Here is a 19,124-nt window from a genome sequence, read left to right as displayed (position 1 = left end):
CAACACATTTTACTCATTCAACAAATATATATTCATCACTAACTATATACCAGGCACTATTCAAGGCACTTGAGACACATCAGTGTTAAAACAAAAATTGTTGGGCCAGGCGTGTTGGCTTAAGTCTGTAATCCCAGCACTTTGGGAGGCCGAAGTTGGTGGATTGCGAGGTCAGGAGGTCGAGACCATCCTGGCTAACATGGGGAAACCCCATCTCTACTAAAAATACAAAAAATTAACTGGGTGTGGTGGCGGGCACCTGTAGTCCTAGCTACTCTGGAGACTGAGGCAGGAGAATTGCTTGAACCCGGGAGGCGGAGGTTGTGGTGAGTGGAGCCAAGATTGTACCACTGCACTCCAGCCTGGGTGACAAAGCGTCTCAAAAAAAAAAAAATTGTTCCCTTCATGAAGCCTACCTTGATTTTTTGTTTTTTGTCTTTTGAGACAGAATCTCACTCTGTCGCCCAGGCTGGTGTGCAGTGGCACAATCTTGGCTCACCACAACCTCTGCCTCCTGGGTTCTAGTGATTCTCCTGCCTCAGTCTCCCAAGTAGCTGGGATTACAGGTGCATGCCACCACGTCTGGCTTTTGTATTTTTAGTAGAGATGGGGTGTCACCATGTTGGCCAGGCTGATCTCAAACTCCTGACCTCAAGTGATCTGCCTGCTTCGGCCTCCCAAAGTGCTGGGATTACAAGTAGCCACTGCGCCTAGCCATAAATTGTTAACATAATAAATTTTAAAAACCATATAACATGTGATTAGTCTGTTAAGCTAAATACTGCATAACAAAATACCACAGACTGGATGACTTAAATAACAGATTTATTTCTATGTTCTGGAGGGTGGAAGCCTAAGATCAAGGTGTCAGCAGGTTTGGTTTCTCCTGAGGCCTCTCTCCTTGGCTTGCAGACGGTCGCCTTCTCACTGTGTCCTCATGCAGACTTTCCTCTGTGTGCGTGCATCCCTGGTGTCTCTCTCTCTCTCTCTCTTCTTCTTCTTCTGGTTCTTTGATGGAACCAGTCACATTGCATTAGGGCTCCACTCTTATGACCTCATTTAACCTTAATTACCTCCTTCGAGGTCCTAACTCCAAATATGTTCCACACTGGCAGGTTTGGCATATGAAGGGACACAATTGAGTCCATGACAGTAGGTTATTAGGTGACGAGTATTTGGAGGGAAAAATGAAAGTTAGGTCAGGGTAAGAGAGGTTGGAAGGACTGTGAAGGTGGGGATTGCAGTTTTGAACAGGATGATTAGAGTAGACCTCACTGAGCAGGTGGTATTTGAGCCGATTGGAAGGTCAAGTATTTTCAAGTTTTGTTACAACACAGAGACCGGAAGTGGAGGTGGTGCAGTGGAGGCAGGTGAGAGACACAGCGGGGGAAGCCCATGGACCTAGATTCTGGTCCCAGCTCTGCATCTTTCTGGTAGTGAAACTTCCAGATAGTACTTTGGGCTTTTGGGGTTCGGTTTCCAAATATGCTGGTCTGTGTGAACTTGTGATTCTAGAATGCATCTTCTTAGAGGAGTATGAGCTGGAAAACAGACTTTGTGCTTGAGTATTGGCTTGGAGTAGGTGGTAGGCAAGGGGTGATAGATGTTTGCTTTGGGGATTTATTTTTATCTTTTTGTTTGTTAAGATGGGATGGGCTTAAGGCTCATTCTAATAAGTGTTTCTAATTAGGACCAGATCCTCTTTCTCAAAAGGTGGACACACTCAATGTAATGAATCCTAAGTTCCTACCTCATGGACTCTTAGAGGGAGCGAGATGCCTGTGAAAGTGAAAAGTGGTAGGAAGAGGGTGCTTGTCTCTTCCTTTTTGATCTTTCCTTGGTAGTATGTAGCCCAGTGGGGAAGGCCTGGTACAGTGTGGCTGAGCCACAGAATCCATCCCATAATATGCTAGTTAGCTCTGTCCTGACCACACACTCCACAGCAACCAACTATGCTAAAAATGGAAAAAGGACATTAGTGGAAAAACTGGTGAAATCTGAATAAAATGTAGAGTTTAGCTCATAGTAATGTGAATTTCTTAGTTCTGACAAATGTACCATGGTTATGTAAGATGCTAACATTAGGGAATTCTGGGTGAAGGATATATGGGAACTATTGGAACCATCTTTGCAACTTCTGTAAATCTAAAATTATTCCAAAATAAAAACTGTTCTTTAAAGAAAAAAAAGGTCATTTTGGACTCAGTGATGACTTGGGCTACAGACATGGATTTATTCACCATAATCAGAAGAACAGTGCTAAGTACATGCCCCACTGTTTATGGATTAGTAGTGTCGTCTTATAATAAGGCAAGAGTGGTCTATCTCTAGTCTGAGCTTTTCTGTTTGGCAAATTCTCCATCCTCACCTTACCAACACACCCCAGGTTTTTGCTTTGGGTAGTGCCTCTGACTCATGTTAGTATTCAATATCTTATGGCAGAATAATTGCCTGAAAGCATTATTTCATAATAGGATTAGGTGGGGAGAGTGCTAATAAGTCAGGGAGGCAGTGGCATACACAGGAAAGAAGACACCTAGGGAAACCAAAGAGAAAATGCCCAGAGACTTTGTAGAGGTAGCACTTCTTAAAATATTATAGGTTCAAAAGATTCAGAAGCCCATACTTCTCAGAGTCGTAGGCCCATGGAGTGTATTGTGCGGCTTTGCCCCAGGGCCCAGCCTGTTCTGATGAGGTCGTGATCCCTCCGGTTGTTAGCGCAGTGTGATTGTGCATTCCATACTTCGTGAAGTACCAGGGCAGCTAAGGAGGGGAGTGGCCTTTTATGTATATATAATCCCTTTTTTTCTTTTGACAGCTGCAAATCAGAAGGAGCCCATGAATCTTAATTTTAAAGTGAAAGAGGAGCCTAAGGAAGGGGAGTCCCTAAGCACGACTTTGCCTCGGTCCAGCTATGTGTTCAGCCCGGAATCTGAAGTGTCAGCCCCAGGCGTCTCTGAGGACGCACTAAAGCCCCAGGAAGGGAAGGGAAATGTGCTAAGGCGGGATGTGTCAGTCAAAGCAGCCTCTGAACTTCTCATGAAACTCTCAGGTACTTGATTTATTCGAAAATATTCACATTCTGATAGTTTCACTTGCAGGCCAACTGGGCTGCTTCCTGCATGGGTTATAATTAACCTAATGGCAGCAATATCGCATTATTGCTGTGAACTCAAGGAATGATCAGATTACTTGGCTTAAATTCCTATGTTGTGTGTGAGTTTGTTTGTGTATATTAGCTGTGTACCTATCTTATTAAATACAACCTTTTCCTGACTATCACTGCAAATTGTTGGAAACTACTGCTGCTTTCTAAGGTGATAGAGGCCATAATTTTAAGTGGGTTCTAATGATGTTCAAAGCTCTTCTGCTAATTGATCAAAATACCTATTCTTCCCTAATAGAGGACCTGGCATTTTGTGTGTATTTATACTATACTCTTTAAGCACCATTACAAATATTTTTCTTAACTTCATAAGCATTTGAGATGGCACTTGAAGTAATTACCAATAGAGTGGCAATAAGAGATTTTATGGATAGAGAATTTTATAATGGAATATTACAATAATCTGTTCTTAAGATTAATGAATCATTCTTTACTAGTATCTGAATGTAATCTCAGCCTATTAAATGTAGGAAAAATGGCTTATAATTTGAAATTCATATAGTTTGGATTTTTTTCCACATCATCTCCTATCTGCCCTGTCCTCTCTGAAACAGGTGAAAACATGGTATCTTTTCAATTCAATTCAAAGGACTTTCAGAACATGGAAAAAAAGGATTATATCAATAATTATACTTGTCAAGTCATATCCCATCCTTAGTTCATTACCTCTTAAGCGTAATTTTTAGAAACTATATTTAAAATGCTAATATGAATCAAAAGCTGTTTTTAGTTTGGGACTTGCTGTGCTTGGAGGATGAAAGCAAGAAATGCATTAGAGAGACTCCTTTAAGACCTGTAATTTCATCAGCAGTTCTGACTGTGTTTCTGGTTGACTAGTGGGTTGGAAAGTAAGAAATTAACAGTGATTTACTTAGTCATTATATCAGAACAGTTGAAATTCCTGTACTTACCAGTTGGTGGGGTTACGAATTCTTTCCTTTGATGTTAATTCAAAGCACATTGGAAGTTCAAGGTAACATGATTTGTTTATACTTGTTATAAATAAAGTATAATGCAATCATTACATCCTTATCATAGCTCCGTCTTCCTAAACTTTGCAGAGATAGTACAGTACCTCCTATGCAGATGAGAGGTCTAGTAAGACTGTATTATTTACTATTACAAAAGCTGAACGTTTTTATAAAGGGTGTTCAAGTGAACACATTTTTTGTATATTTGAACTCTCCTTCCTATGTTAAATGATGTAGAGTAACACATTTGTTGTTTTCTGATAAATTCAAAGAGGTCACATAGCTCTGATTCTTCCTCCATAGCATACACTTTCACATTCCAGTGACTTGAAGTCTTATCCAACAGTGACCCCTGTCTCCCTCCTTATGGTCAGATTCCAGTATATAATATTTCTAGTTCAGAGTTTGCTGTGCAGCAAGTGTTGTAAGCAAAAGAGACTTTGGTATCACCAAAAGATAATATGCAAAAAATGAGATTTCAGGAGTGATGTTCCTTAAGGAAAAATATTTTATCTTAATCCTTTTGCATGATGAGATTTGAGACACAGGTGTGGAATCGTTTTATAGATAATAATGATATCCCCCAAACAGAATATGTCTATCAGCCATGAACATTGAAAGATATTTGTGGACAGCAGTGGTCCTTCTAAATGTGTATGTTGCCTTTGGTTGAGCACATGTGCTATGTGGTTCAGCAATAGTTGAATGGATGACATGGTCTTGTTTCCAAAGGGCATCTGCCCCTGCTTTGTGATGTGGAAATGAAAACTTGTTTGAAGACCGACAACAATTTTTTTTTGCCATGAAAAAAAAAATCCTCAGCATTCTGTGTGCAAACGACTTAGGTCAAAGAGATATGCATCACAGTCCTGATCTGTAGATTCTGTGGTCTAGTCAGAAGTAATCCAGGGCAGTGGAATCCATCCATGTGATTTGCACTTGGAACTTAGTACTGCCATACTCTAATGGCCATGGTCAGGTAAACTGGAAAGAAGTTTTTTAGTCATAACAATAGGCATGTGACTTGAAAGCAAATATCTTTTCATTCCTAAACCACAAGTTAAAGAGGACTCACCCTTAATTAGGTTTAAAGTGGATATTAGAGTTTCTAATCACTGATAGAGCAGTGCTCTTGCAAGAATGAAGTTGTTAGGAAAAAACTTTGTATGTTCTTTCCTCGAATTGTAATTTTAACAATTTCACAGTTCATTTCCTGAAAGACATCCAAGTAAAGGACTTGTGTCTTCAGATGCCCTTTTCCATGATCATTTCTGTTGCTCTATAGACAAGAGTCATTCATTTCCCAAAACGTCTGTGTCGTTGGTCAGGGCTGCACCACCAGTTTGCCTTGGCTGATACCCCCAAAGCTTTATTGTAGCTGTTCTTGTGAACAGGAGTTCCTATTGCTTCCTGCCTTGCTTGTTTTCATTTGTAGTCTTCTGATATGCTGGGGAAAATCCTTTTGGTCAGGAAGAGTTGGGTGAGGATAATTAGTCATGCAAGGATGATGCATGGGGCACACTTTTCCTTGTTTCGGTTTTGACCCAAGGAGTAGTTAAGATGTGGAATAAAAGGAGTTTTCTTCCCTGTTATTTATTCCCTTGAGGTTAGAAGTGGTGACCTATAGTTTAGACCCTTTCAGTCTTCTCATTGAATTACTAAGAAGAAACTAGTCCACAATTTTGGCTGCTTCATTTTCAGCTTTAAATTAATTTATGTTAACTCCTTAAGGATGAAGACTTGGCACCTGCCCCAGTCACATATCATGTGGAGCTTTTCTATGTGGAAAAACCTCTGTAGATATATTGTTTTCCAAACTGACATTTGTGTTTTACGGGAAAAACGCAGATGAGCTAGTGTAGGCTCAAGTTTTCATTAAGTGTGCGTTTGGGAAAATCTGAGCTTTCTTCCTTCCTGTGGTTCAAGTTCTATTTCCAGTTGTTAATTGGGAAGTTGAATGCCTGACAGCTGGGCCAAGTAAATTGATTGCCATAAAGAAAGCAACACACTCTGAGGAAAGCACTGGAAGTCTGCAACTACTTGTTGTTATGTGACACAAGGCAGCCAAAATAATCAGACTTTTTGCTAAGCATATGGTTGCCAAAGATAATTCCCAGAAGTCTTCATTCAAGGAGGCCGAAATCTCAGTGTTCAACATAGAGGATGTATAACATTAGATAGTGTAGAATATTTAAAGTACCTTTAAACTCTGGTTTTGCAATGTCTGGTCACCTTGCAAACTTACGGGATAGCTGTGTTATCACGGATATGATGTAATGCTGAGAGTGACACAAAATTTTGTCTGCTTTGTCTCTGCTTTGCTTTAAGAGAAGTAGCTAGATGCAAAGTGATGAAGATAAATGCCCTCTTCTTTGTTTGGGGAGTTACATGTTTCCATGGGAATGCATATATAAAATGTATCATGCATGGCTGGGTGAGCCTAGAAGTAGTAGATAAGAATGCCATTTAAAAATATGAATTCCACACACAAAAAGTACATAGTTGGAAAGCTGGAGTTATGCAGAGAAGCATTAATGAAAAATTAAACATTTACATTTCTCTAGTGTGGTAAATAAAACTTTATATTAGAACTTAATTTGAAACAAGTTTATTGGTTTTAAAAATTTCTGTGCTCACCCAGAGGATTTATATTCATTTCTGGTTTATATTCATTTATTCCTGCCTAGTCCTGGAGAGCCATATAAATTATAATTGCCTCTTGTATAGGAATCCAAGCAGACCCTACATTTGAAATAACATAGTGATATGTGGTTTAGGGTGTCACGTAAATGAGATGGAGCTTCAGCTAGGAGATAGTTAGAAACAGGTAAACTTGAGTAGGATGACATTTTAAGATGAATTTAATCTCTAAGGTGAACTGAAGTGGAGAGGAAAAGAACTCACTTTATTAACAGTTGTAATTAGGGCCCCTTTGGTTATAGATAACAGAAACCCTCTTCAGATAGTTTTGGCAGGATAGAAGAATTTAGTAGAAGATACGGGTTTTGGATTGGCTTATTGATCCCAAGGGCAGGGATGCAGTGGGGCATCGGTTTTCCACTGCAGCCAGAGTCTGGAGGCCCATATGGAACCCAGGAACCACCCCCTTCCCCACCTCATTTCTGCTTCTCTCTGGACCGACAGATGGACTTCTTCTGTTACCCAGGCCACACGATGGAAAGGGGGAATTGCCAGCAGCTTCTGAGTTTATGCTTTGCTCAAAAGAATAGCCAGACAGAAATGTCTTTATCCCAATCCTAAATCCCAACCAAGTGCCGTGGCTTCAACTGGGACCCGACAATGGAAACTTCTCTATTTAGAGATGAGGGCATGTTGAGCAGATGTGGCTGCTGCCGTTAGCCATGTGGGATTGCTGGGAGGGAGGGCAGGAGGGTGAGGTGCGAACAGGAAGATAGAACAATACATACGAACCACAAAAGGTCCAGGAATAATTATGGTGGTTGCTGTCATTTCAATATTGAGTGGAAATGTGTTGGGTGCTGTTTATCTTTCCTTCCTAAAAGGGTCTGAGAGAAAAACATCTCTAATTTGCTGAGGCAGTGCTTCTCAAAGTGTGGTCCCTAGACCAGCAGAATCATCATTAAATTTGTGGGGATAAGGAAGTGTTAGACATGCGAATTCTTGAGCCCTATCCTGGACGTAGTTGAAACTCTGGGGGGGGAGTCCCGCTGTCTGTGTTTTCACAAGCCCCCCTAGCGATTCTGACAGCTAAGGTTTGAGAAGCACTGTGCTGAGGAAATGGTTAATTGGAAAAATAAGTTTCATCCATCTGAGAAGAATGCTTTAGGTTGAAGCTGACAGAGAACAAAGCTCTATTAAATGTACATTTTACTTTTTAAAAAGAACCATCTCTCTTCAGTGAAGATTCTTTTTAATTTATTATGAAATAATGGTATCTGGGAACCTTTTTTTAGAAGGGCACATGTACCTAATAAATCAAGATAGTGTTGGCTGTGAGCCTCAGATAATACTACTTTTTTCAATGTCCTTTGCTGTTAAATTTCATGATTATTCCTGAGCAATGCTGGCATTCTTTTAGGAGAAAAACCTTTCTCTACCTCCCCCTACATAATCTAAGACCATGTTGGAGGAGACTCTTCTAAAGAATTATTTGAGATTAATTTGAGATTTTAGCTTAATAATTTCTCAGAGCAAAAACTTATTTGCTTATTTGGTATCTTCCCTTGGAAAATTATGGTCTAGCAAGCTTTCTAAGCAGTGTGACTTCAGTAATCTATAAGGATGGAAAATACATGTTGTATTTTTATGTTACTGCCTTCTCACATTTGCCTCCTGCAGACTTGGAAGTTATCTAGTTTGGTGGTAGAGATGATGTGAGGCCTGTTTGTACTTAGTTCCTTATGATTCTACCTGCTTGCATAAAAGGCTAAATGTAGAGCTCACTTATAAAGTGAACAGGTAGATCTAATCAGTCTAATCAGTCCAAAAATCAAAAAATTCATGTTTTCATTTCAACTTTTTTTGAGCCCCTGAAGAAATTTATTGAATCCAGTATTCTGCTTTTCTAGAATTTATATATTTTATTTTATTATTTTTTTAGAGACAGGATCTTGCTTAGTCACCCAGGCTGGAGTGCAATGGTGTGATCATAGCTCACTGTAACCTTGAACTCCTAGGCTCAAGTGATCCTCCCACCTCAGGCTCCAGAGTAGCTAGAACTGCAGACGTGCATCATCACACTCAGCTAACTTTTTTATTTTTATTTTTATTTTTATTCTTTTTTTGTAGAGACAAGGTCTTGCTATGTTGCCCAGGCTGATCTTGAACTCCTAGCCTCAAGCAGTCCTCCCAACTTGACCTCCCAAAGTACTGGGATTACAGGTGTGAACTACTATGCCTGGCCAGAATTTATATATTTTATGTTTTAGAGGGGATTTCTAGACTTATTTTAATGTACCATCTCATTTTAAAAGCTATCTTTTGTGTGTGTGTGTGTGTGAGTGTGTGTGTGTGTGTGTGTGTGTGTGTGAGAGAGAGAGAGACAGAATTTCACCCTGTTGCCCAGGCTGGAATGCAGTGGATTCCTGGGTTCAAGCAATTCTCATGCCTCAGCCTCCTGAGCAGCTGGGATTACAGGTGCCTGTCACTGCGCCCGGCTGATTTTTTGTATTTTAGTAGAGATGGTGTTTCACCATGTTGGCTAGGCTGGTCTCAAACTTCTGAGCTCAGGCAATCTGCCCGCCTCAGCCTCCCAAAGTGCTAGGATTACAGGCATGAGCCACCAAGCCTGGCCCATCTTTATTAAAATATAATTCATATACCGTAAAACTTACCCATTCTAAGTATACAATTCAATGATTTTTAGTATATCTGCAGAGTTGTGCAACCATCACTACATTGAATTCCAGAAAATTTTCATTGCCCCCAAAAATGTCGAGTCTATGAGCAGGCGCTCTCTCCCCACACCCCACCCCCCACCCAGGCAACCACGAATCTAGTGTTTCAATAGGTTTGCCCATTCTGGACATTTCTTATGAATGAAATCATACAATATGCAGTCTTTTGCGTCTGGCTTCTCTCACTTAGCATAATGTTTTCAAGGTTTATCTATGTTGTAACATAAATCAGTACTTCATTTTTATGGCTTTATTCATTTTCAATTTTTATGATATTCTGTTGTATGGATATACCACATTTTCTTGCTCTATTCATCCATTTATGGAGACATTTGGATTGTTTGCCATCTTCTGCTACTATGAGCATTCATATGCAAGTGTTTGTGTGGGCTTAGGTTTTTAATTCTCTTGGGTATATACCTAGGAATGGAATTGCTGAGTCAAATGCTAACTCTGCGTTTAACATTTTAAGGAACTGACAAGTGGTTTTCCGAAGTAGTTGCACCATTTCACATCTCCACCAGCAGTGGATGAGGGTCTCAGTTTCTCCAATCCTTGCAAAACTTGGTTTTGTCTGTCTTTTTTTATTATAACCATCTTAAGAGTGTAAACTAGTGTTTCATTCTAGTTTAGATTTGCATTTCCCTGATGACTAATGATGTTGAGCATATTTTCATGTGCTTATTGGCCATCTGTATATCTTCTTTGGAGTAATGGCTATTCAAGTTATTTTGTTACTTTTTAAATTGGGTTATTTATTTTATTCTTGAGTGTTAAAAGTTCCTGATGTATTCGGGACATAAGTCTCTTCTCAGATATATGATTTGCAAATATTTTCTCCCAGTTCTGCCAGTTGTCCTTCATTTTCTTAATGATATTATTTGCTGCCTGAACTTTTTAAATTTGGATCGCGTCCAGTTTATCTCTGTTTTTCTTTTGTTGCTTGTGAGCACTATCATGTTTTCCATAAATCCAAAAATTAAGTAAAAATTGCAGACTTGTTTAATATTAAAAGGAAAGTCTGTCTTATGTTCACATAGTGCTATTTAATTTTCAGAGATATAAAGCCTGTGAAACCAAATTTATTGAATAATACCTCAGTGGAGTGGACCCTTCTGACTCCTATATTTGCTGTAGCATTCTTTATATGTCTAATGGCAAAGAATATTTATATGTCAACTTTTTAAATGACTTATAGTGAATGTGACCAGCAGTGGGCCCACAACTAATGGCTGGATCACTTTCCTCATTGCCATATATACCGTCAGCTCTGTCTATATATATATTGCTTGGGGTTTTATATATATACAGCCGTGGCTGGGGGACAATGAAATATAAATAAGAGTTAGACTTTTTTTAAGCCCTTGAAAACTCAGTGAGAATTGTAGATATTGGGAGTACCAAGTCTGTATTTTATACAAACAGGGAATAGATCACTTTAATAAGGTAAAAATGTGACATGTTTCTATACCCAGAGAAACCTTCTCTTGAAGGTCTAGATCTTGTTAAGCTCAGAGGCTAGACAGCAGTATTGTTAACCTGACCATTTAAGCAGGACAGACTCAGAAGTAGCTGGATGCAGCCAGCCCTGGAACTTGGTTCTTTCTCAGCTACAAAGAGGAACTTATTCCAACAGGCTCTCTGGCCGTACTTGATGTTACACTTGCTCTGGCCAGTAAGCACCCTTCTGTTTATTTTGTAATTCCACATGTCCTTTACAAATCCTCGAACCCATAAACCTGAATGGCCCCTGTTGCTTTCCCCCTGCCCCATATGGGAGCTGTTGCAGCTCACACCCTCAAGGCCACGGCCTCTGCACCTCCCTTTTTAGCCCTCAAGCTTCAGGCTACCCTTTTTGCTTTTTTGACCCAGCTTTCTCCAAGGCCTGGGATTCACAGGGCCAGGCTCAAAAGGGCTCTTGTTTTATTATCATCTCCCTGTCGCATAGCTGCATATGTTAATATAGCCACGAAAATTTGTATTGGCTTGTGTTCCCAGAAACCAGGCAAGAACTCTGACAGGAATTTCATGTTCTCCACCTTCATCGTAGATTCCTTTTCTGTTGGGCTGCTTCAGGACTAGGGCAGGGAGGGATCTGGACGCAGCAGGGAGTGGGGAGGGCTGCAGAGTGGTGGATCTGGGGTGGGGGCGTGCCGGAGGGGCTCCAGATCTTCCTTTACAAATATGGAGCAAAAGAATTAAGAATGACGCCTAGGCCTTCCTCTTGGATTCCTGCATCACTTTCTGTTTCTGGTATAAATGACTACAGATGTTACCTAATCGGTAACACATACTGGGGCACAAACGAGAGGCTGCTAGTAAATACGTTTTGATGATGATGACTCTGAGAAGAAGCTTTATTTTCCGAGGGATCCAGTTGCAGTGTGGTTGGAAATACTTGAGTAACCAGTCAACCTGCTCAATTTTTCACTCATAGGACAAGTTTCCCTGATGGATAGAAGGTATGTACCTTGCACCATTCTAGGTTTTTGAGGCTCCTCCCAGTAGCCCTTTTGGCTATATGTTAATACAGTTATAGTCTTGTGAGGGAGAGCTTAATCGTTATTCTCCTTAACAAGATATCAAAAGCATTCTCATTCCACAGTGGTTTTTCTTCTCATCACCATATTAACCTTTCACCTTTAACTTATTCATGTCAAAGAAGGGGAATATTTGCATGCATAATTAAACCCCATGGATATGGTGCCCATCTGGGTACATGCTGGTCTCATAGACCTACCCCTAGAGAAGGGAATCCTCATTGCTAAGTAGCTTGTCTGCTGCCAAGTGGCCAGGTCACCCACTGGGCAGGGGCTCTACTGCCTGGTGCGGCAGGGGCTACTCAGCACATCTGTGCACTGCACTGGAAGATGCATATAGTCTGGGAGTGATGGGACCCTTTCCATTGGGCAGGGGAGTGTCAATATTAGCCCAGGAATGGAAACTTTCACAAAGAGAATTTTTTTTCTCCTATGGCTTTTAGGATTCTTACAGAAAGACAAATGATTTAAAAGTGTTTCCCCCCCTCCCATCAAGCTGTAAGGACCTGTGGTATTCTTTCTGAAAGGATCTTTGTCTTCCCTTCTAATAATTCTTCTCTTTACTCCACCCATGTTTGTATTTTTCCCATTTTAAGCCATCCTGAGTTTATGCTGTGAGTTGATTTACTTCCTTTTTTCTAACTATGGGATAGCAGCTGGATTCAAGCACATTTCCTGGTTTCCTGTGGCTTGCCATATGCTTGTATCACTTATCTCCACAGCTGGAGAGAGGAGGGGAGGTTATAGAATTTATGCATGACCCATCACATTTTATCTTAGGTACAAAAGCAGATGACGAGGGTCACTGTTTAAAGAATAAATTATGAACTTGTTTCTTTACTTCCTACTATTACCATCCTTTTCCCCATAAACCTACCCTTGCCCTAAACATATGTACACACTTCCCCTGTTTTTGCTACCAGAAATTCTTCCTGCTATTTTTGAGGTAGAGGGCATTTATGGGGACAACCTTACAGAGCTTCCTGTGGTCGACACGCATGTTTCCAAAGGTACATTAATAGCCCCTCCACTCAAGAGGGAAAGAGGCCCTCAACAGAACCAAGGATTAATGAGAACAAGAGGTGAAATTGCACTGATTTGTGGACCTGATTATGTGAGCGGGATCTCTTGCCTCTGCACAATCAGATATTGGTAAGAACCTTCACTTGGAAATCAGCCATGTTTATTTAGCCAACATATTGGGTAATATGTAAGTAATACTTTCTTTAGAACTTTTTTTCCGAAGAGCTGTGAAGAAGAAAGAAGAAAGCTGGGGACTAGGAAGATAGTTTCATCAGGACAGAATTACACATTTAATCAGGACAAATTCTTTCAATTACTTCTTCTAGACCCCACTACATTTTGCACCCTGTTTATCTTATACTGTTTAAAATATTTTCTTCTAAAACGTTGTTCATACTAGAAAGCTCTTCCTGCTTGACATTCAGCTCTCCCGGAGACACCCAGGGTGGGGTATCAATCCTGTGTGTAACTGTGAGTGTTCAGTGACTAGGGCCTCGCTATTCAGTGTAAAGGTTACCGCCTCTTCTCCCTGCCATCTGGTTGGTGGTTTCTGGCTCTTCAGCACCTGCGCTAGAGAAGACACGGGAATGAGAGAGAGGAAGGGAAATTAGAATGAGTCGCTTACACTACTTGTAAGTAGCTTTGATTTAAAAAGCATTTGGAAAAAAAGGTTGAAACACAGCCAAAATACATCAAGGGAATATCCATGCACTCTGTATCTCCAGAAACTATGGGGAAGTGAGAGCCCGGAGGGAACATTATCCACCAGCAGGAGGTCCCACCCCACAGTCCAATGACTCCCACAGGCATGGGACTAGGGACGGTACCCTATCAAAAACAGGAACTCACTTATTATTGGCTGTTGCAAAGATTTCTTGGGAGTTTAAATGAACCCATATTTCTCATCCTATTGTTCCATTTCTTCTTTGTGACCTCCTTCCTTTTTGTTTTATTTCACTTATTCATTCATTAAGCAGATCTTTATTGAGCTACTACCATTTTCCAAGCCCTGTTTGGGCACTAAGGATACAGAAGTGAATAAGGACCTCACCTGCATGGAGCCTACATTCCCTTCCCACCCCATCTATTGCTACCATATCTTACTCCTGGTATTGCCTGGGTTCTGGTCTCTGTTATTATCTGATGCTCCACTCTCTGCATATTGATCAGCCCTTCCCTGCCTGCTGGGAACATTGACCAACAGGAGTGAAGTAGTCACGGCTTCTCAGCAGAGATATCCTTGCGACAGATTCATTATTATTTACATTAGCAATATTTGTAGATTAATATTACTAGTATCTATTAGTGTTATATACTAGTGCATATTAGTAATATGTAGCACCACATAAGAAAAGCATGTTAAACTTGTCAGCATATACTGAAGCCCTTTGACCCTCTGGAAGTGGAAAATACTTGAAAACTGACAAACTCTTAGTTATTAAAATAAAACTTCTTTTGCTCCTTTCCCACCTTGGACATTAAGGAATCCCTCTGTCCTCCAACCCTTTGTGCATAAAGCAATGGCCAACCCATCAGTTGACAGAGATGGCCTTTGCTTTTTGGTAATTTTTTATGGTAGCAGGGATTCTACTGAATCTTTCAGGAATTGTTTATTTTTTCATCATTTTTCTTTTTTGTGCTTTTTTTTTTTAGAGACAGGGTCTCTCTCTCTCGCCCAGGCTGGAGTGTAGTGGCACGATTACAACTCACTACAGCCACAAATCCTGGCCTCAAGCTATCCTCCCACCTCAGCCTCCTAAGTAGCTGGGACTACAGGTGTGTGCCACCATGCCCAGCTAATTTTTTTATTTTTATCTTTTGTAGAGACTGGATCTCGTTATGTTACCCAGGCTGTTCTTGAACTCCTAGCCTCAAGCAGTCCTCCCACCTTGCCCTCCCAAAGCACTGGGATTACAGGTGTGAGCCACTGTGCCTGGCCAGAATTTCTGTATTTTAGATTTTTATGTTTTAGAGGGGATTTCTAGACTGATTTTAATGTACCGTCTCATTTTGAAAAACATCTTTATTAAAAGTGATTCTCCTGCCTCAGCTTCCCAAACTGCTGGGATTATAGGCATGTACCATTGCCAGGAATCCTGTTTAGAACCCACACAAACACACACACACACACTCTCACACATGCACACACACCAGCACTCTGGTTCATGGAAGGATATATAAAGGCCTATTAATCACAACAGATAAGGATGGACAGGGCTTAGATTTATTAAATGGCAAAGGATAATAATGTTAAATAGCTTTAAGGTTAGATCAGATACTTTAATTGACCCTTTCCATTTTTTTCTTTTTTCTGACTTTTTAATATGAGACAAGAAAAGTATATTCTGGACATTAGATGAAAAATAGGTTAATTTTTTTAAAATGAGATCATTTGGAATGTTACCAGATGGCATATATACAGTTCAAATGCACCTCTTTAGCTAATTTCTAGTGAAATCATTAAATGAAAAGAAAACAAGATGATTGGGAGAGATTTTACATTTAACACCAGGACACTCAAAGTTCAACAGATAATGACAGAGCCACCCCACATCATCTGCTGGGCTGCCAAAGCTAATCTCTCTGAGCTCCCAGCGACTGGAGGATTTTAATTTTGATTTTGATTTGGACAAAAGTGAAATTGAGTGCAGAATTTGTTATGTTTAAGGGACATATTCTGATATCTGGTCACTAGAATCAAGTTGAAAACTCATACTGCAGGTGTGGGCGTACTGTTGTGGCCAGTCTGAAAACATTTGCAGATATCCAACTGAGTTAGCTCAGTCGAGGACCTGTTGCATTGATAACTGGTGTAGAGGACACAAGACTAATTTAAAAATCTACATCAGAGTAAAGCAACGAGTGCTTTGATCTTGTAGAAAATGATATGTTTCATGTACCCCAGAAAGAAATTCCAAGTCTCACTAACTCTTTTTTACCTATAAAGTTTGAGCTCAGCATTTTTAAGACATGTTTGTTCTTTGCTAATTCAAAACAGTTAGCAAAATAGAATACCTGGTGCTTCTCAGGTGTTTTTCTAAAACTGACTCTAAGTTGATCCCCTGCTCACCTCTGTCTACTTAATTATGAATTCTAATTTGAATAGCTAATTCTAATTAGAATAGCTAATTCTAAAGACATTTGTTAATTTTCCTTCCTATATTTGCAGGTATTATACTGCTGTAGAGGGAAAACGTTGGTTACTTTTTGATTTTGATGATCAAATTCAAGAAATCAATTCTAATAAAATACCTTTGAAATTGTTTTAGGAATAAAAAGTGTGTGTGTATGTGTGTGTGTGTGTGTGTGTGCGCGCGCGAGAGAGAGAGAGAGAGAAAGAAGGAGGAGGCATACAGAAAATCCTAGTTCTATCATTTAAAACAAAATTCTTCTGATCTTTAGGGTACTGTAAAGATTAGTGTCACCACCAGAAAAAAGTATTTCATTCAATTAATGAATGAATTAATTAAAGATTTAATTGGACACAGATTTTATATCATCTTCATCATAGACACTGGCTTGGTCTCATGTTTTGCTCAGTTTTCCCTGCACTATTCTGAGTGAAATGTGGTGTGTGTGTGTGTGTGTGTGTGTGTGTGTGTGTGTGTACTTGAGGTCATCGTATGGGTTTTCTGTTGAAAGCTACCATTCTTGAAGTTTCTTATATATTGAGGAGAACTAAAGGAAAATGTGCCCACTACTGTTTTCTTTTATGGAGAAAGAGTCCCCTCTTTTCCCCCAGGAACAGATGGCCAGTGTGTCCAGGAGGGAGAGCAGGCATGGGAGCAGGGCTTGCATTGCCTCTCTCTGGGGTGTGGCAGCACCCATGGGCAAGCCCCGGTATTGGGAGTTCACTCCTCAGAGCAGGAATGAGGAGCTTTTCCCCATCAAGGGCCACACTGTAGAGAAAAATGAATTTTAATATGTAACTTCCCATGGAGAAGAAGCATATAATAAGCCCATCCTTTATAGAACATAAAACTTGTCTCAGCCGGGGGCACGGTGGCTCACGCCTGTAATCCCAGCACTTTGGGTGACCGAGGAGGGCAGATCACCTGAGGTCGGGAGTTCGAGACCAGCCTGACTAACATGGAGAAACCTTGTCTCTACTAAAAATACAAAAAATTAGCCGTGCATGGTGGCGCATACCTGTAATCCCAGCTACTCGGGAGCCTGAGGCAGGAGAATCGCTTGAACCCGGGAGGTGGAGGTTGCAGTGAGCCGAGGTCTCACCGTTGCACTCAAGCCTGGGCAACAAGAGAGAAATTCTGTCTCAAAAAAAAAAAAACAACAAACTTGTCTCAATTGACTTGTGATTCTGTTCTGTGATACAGAGGGAGACACAGTGTAGGGTAAAAAAGCCAAAAGAGAGAATAATATTAAGCATCTGAGCAATGGGTTCTTAATTTTCATAATAAGGATGGAGATACAAGGTATCTCCATTGCACTGGGTACCTAGCTCCAGTCACAGGGTGAGGGATGACTTCAGGATCTGAGGCTGCTTCACTTCCACGTTGCTTCTCTCTAAGAAGAAGAAGCTAAACACGTAATTTCAGACTTCTGTGGAATAAACATTTCCTTTTCTGCCTCCATCCTTGGCCTCCACTCCAGTAGATCTGGGGCGTTACCATTCTCTGAGCAACCAAGAAAACTCAGCCCAACTCTTCATTCCATTGTGATTTTGGAAGGGCAAAAATAGAAGGCAAAGGGAGCAGGCATCTTGCCTTTATGAGATGTCAGCGGGTGCCAGGCCCAAGGTAAAGATGTTAACATAGGGTCTCATTTCTGGGTCCTGATCATTTGTTTCACTTCATGGGACCTTTTGGTCTGCATTCTTGTTCACAAGGTTTTAAGTAATGATCAATCCCAAGACCTGCAGGAATCAAATTTCATATGTGGAAGGTGTTTGCCCAACCAAGACCTTTGTATCTTTGAGGCTTATAAGTTGGAGATGAAAGATTTTTTATTTATCCCATTGAAAAGCCTGTCACTCTGGAAAGTGAATGGTGCCAGCATGGCATAGTTGACAGTGCTTTTAGAGGCTCTTTTAAGCTTTTTATTCTACAATACTAGATCCAAATCATGATAGCATGATGAGAATGAGAGGGAATAACCAATTGATATTGTTTCTATCAGTGCCATTTCCAATGTTCCATCCTTTCATACTTCGTTGTAATCTGTAGCATGTATGAGTGTTTGCGGCAGACTGAGGGCCCAGGAAGGGAGGATAACATTACACACCACCGTGTGCCACACTTCAGGTGATGCATGGGGCAATCATAGCATTAAACTTGCTCAACGCGCCATGCCCTGTGCTGTCTTGGGGATGAAAGATGAACGAGAACTAAGCACTCCCCTGAGAACTCAGTCCAGAGGGGAAATGAATCCGTACAAAATAATTGCTGTGTAAGACATCACAATATCTGCAAGGTACAAACACTCTAGATGTAGAAAAGATGAGGGAGAGAGTGCCACTCGAGGAAGATACAGGAAGGCTGCACACAGAAGGGACATCTAAATAGGGTTTTGAAGTTTGAATAGGCTTTATCAGCATATTTGGGAAGGAAAGAGCACATAACAAAAGATAAGGCAAGGGGCAGCATGCTCTGTTCAAGCAACTGGAATATTTCAGTATTGCAGGAGCACAGAGTCACACGGTGGAGTGCTCAGAGATGAGGTAGGGAGGGTGGGGCTAAGGCTTTCTGTGGGACAGAGAAGGAATCGTTGTGCAGGTGCAGGAACCCAAGGGCAAGAAGGCAGAGAGCAGGAAGCTCACGTGGCACGTGCAGAGCCTCCTACTTCTCTCCCAGCTTCCACGCCACCACACCAGGTGGGACTATTCCCTCTCTATCTCTTTTCCTTGCTCTTTTCTTCCTCCTCCTCTTAAGGGTAGGTAATAACAGTTCCACCCCATCCACTGCCCTCTGCTCACTCTCTTTTGCAGACCTCACTCTGTCCCATGAATTCAGATGACTTCCCATCTCCATGTCACAAATGTCCTTCCCTTCCCGCCTATAAGCCGTCACAACCTCCACTTCCTGTGGGA

At 40.8% G+C, this 19,124-nt stretch overlaps 1 protein-coding gene across 36 annotated transcripts in view; it reads left to right on the top strand.

Annotated features, from left to right (window-relative positions):
- Nucleotides 1-19,124, top strand: part of ZNF827 (zinc finger protein 827) — a 174,535-nt gene that overhangs the window by 65,239 nt on the left and 90,172 nt on the right. For 24 of the 36 annotated variants that reach the window (XR_010587030.2, XR_012435145.1, XR_012435146.1 and 21 more), the window contains exon 5: nt 2,819-3,052. The exons of the other annotated variants lie outside the window; for them this stretch is intronic. Coding sequence is in view for 21 of the 24 variants with exons in the window: in XM_065545554.1 (XP_065401626.1) it covers nt 2,819-3,052 (234 nt within the window). In the remaining 3 variants the exon portion in view is untranslated. The remainder of the gene's footprint in view (nt 1-2,818; nt 3,053-19,124) is intronic. 36 annotated transcript variants of the gene reach the window in all.

The sequence above is a fragment of the Macaca fascicularis genome, chromosome 5 (assembly GCF_037993035.2).
Source record: "Macaca fascicularis isolate 582-1 chromosome 5, T2T-MFA8v1.1".
Lineage (NCBI taxonomy): Eukaryota > Metazoa > Chordata > Mammalia > Primates > Cercopithecidae > Macaca > Macaca fascicularis.
Note: the sequence above shows the minus strand (reverse complement) of the source record. Positions and strands in the feature narration are given on the sequence as shown.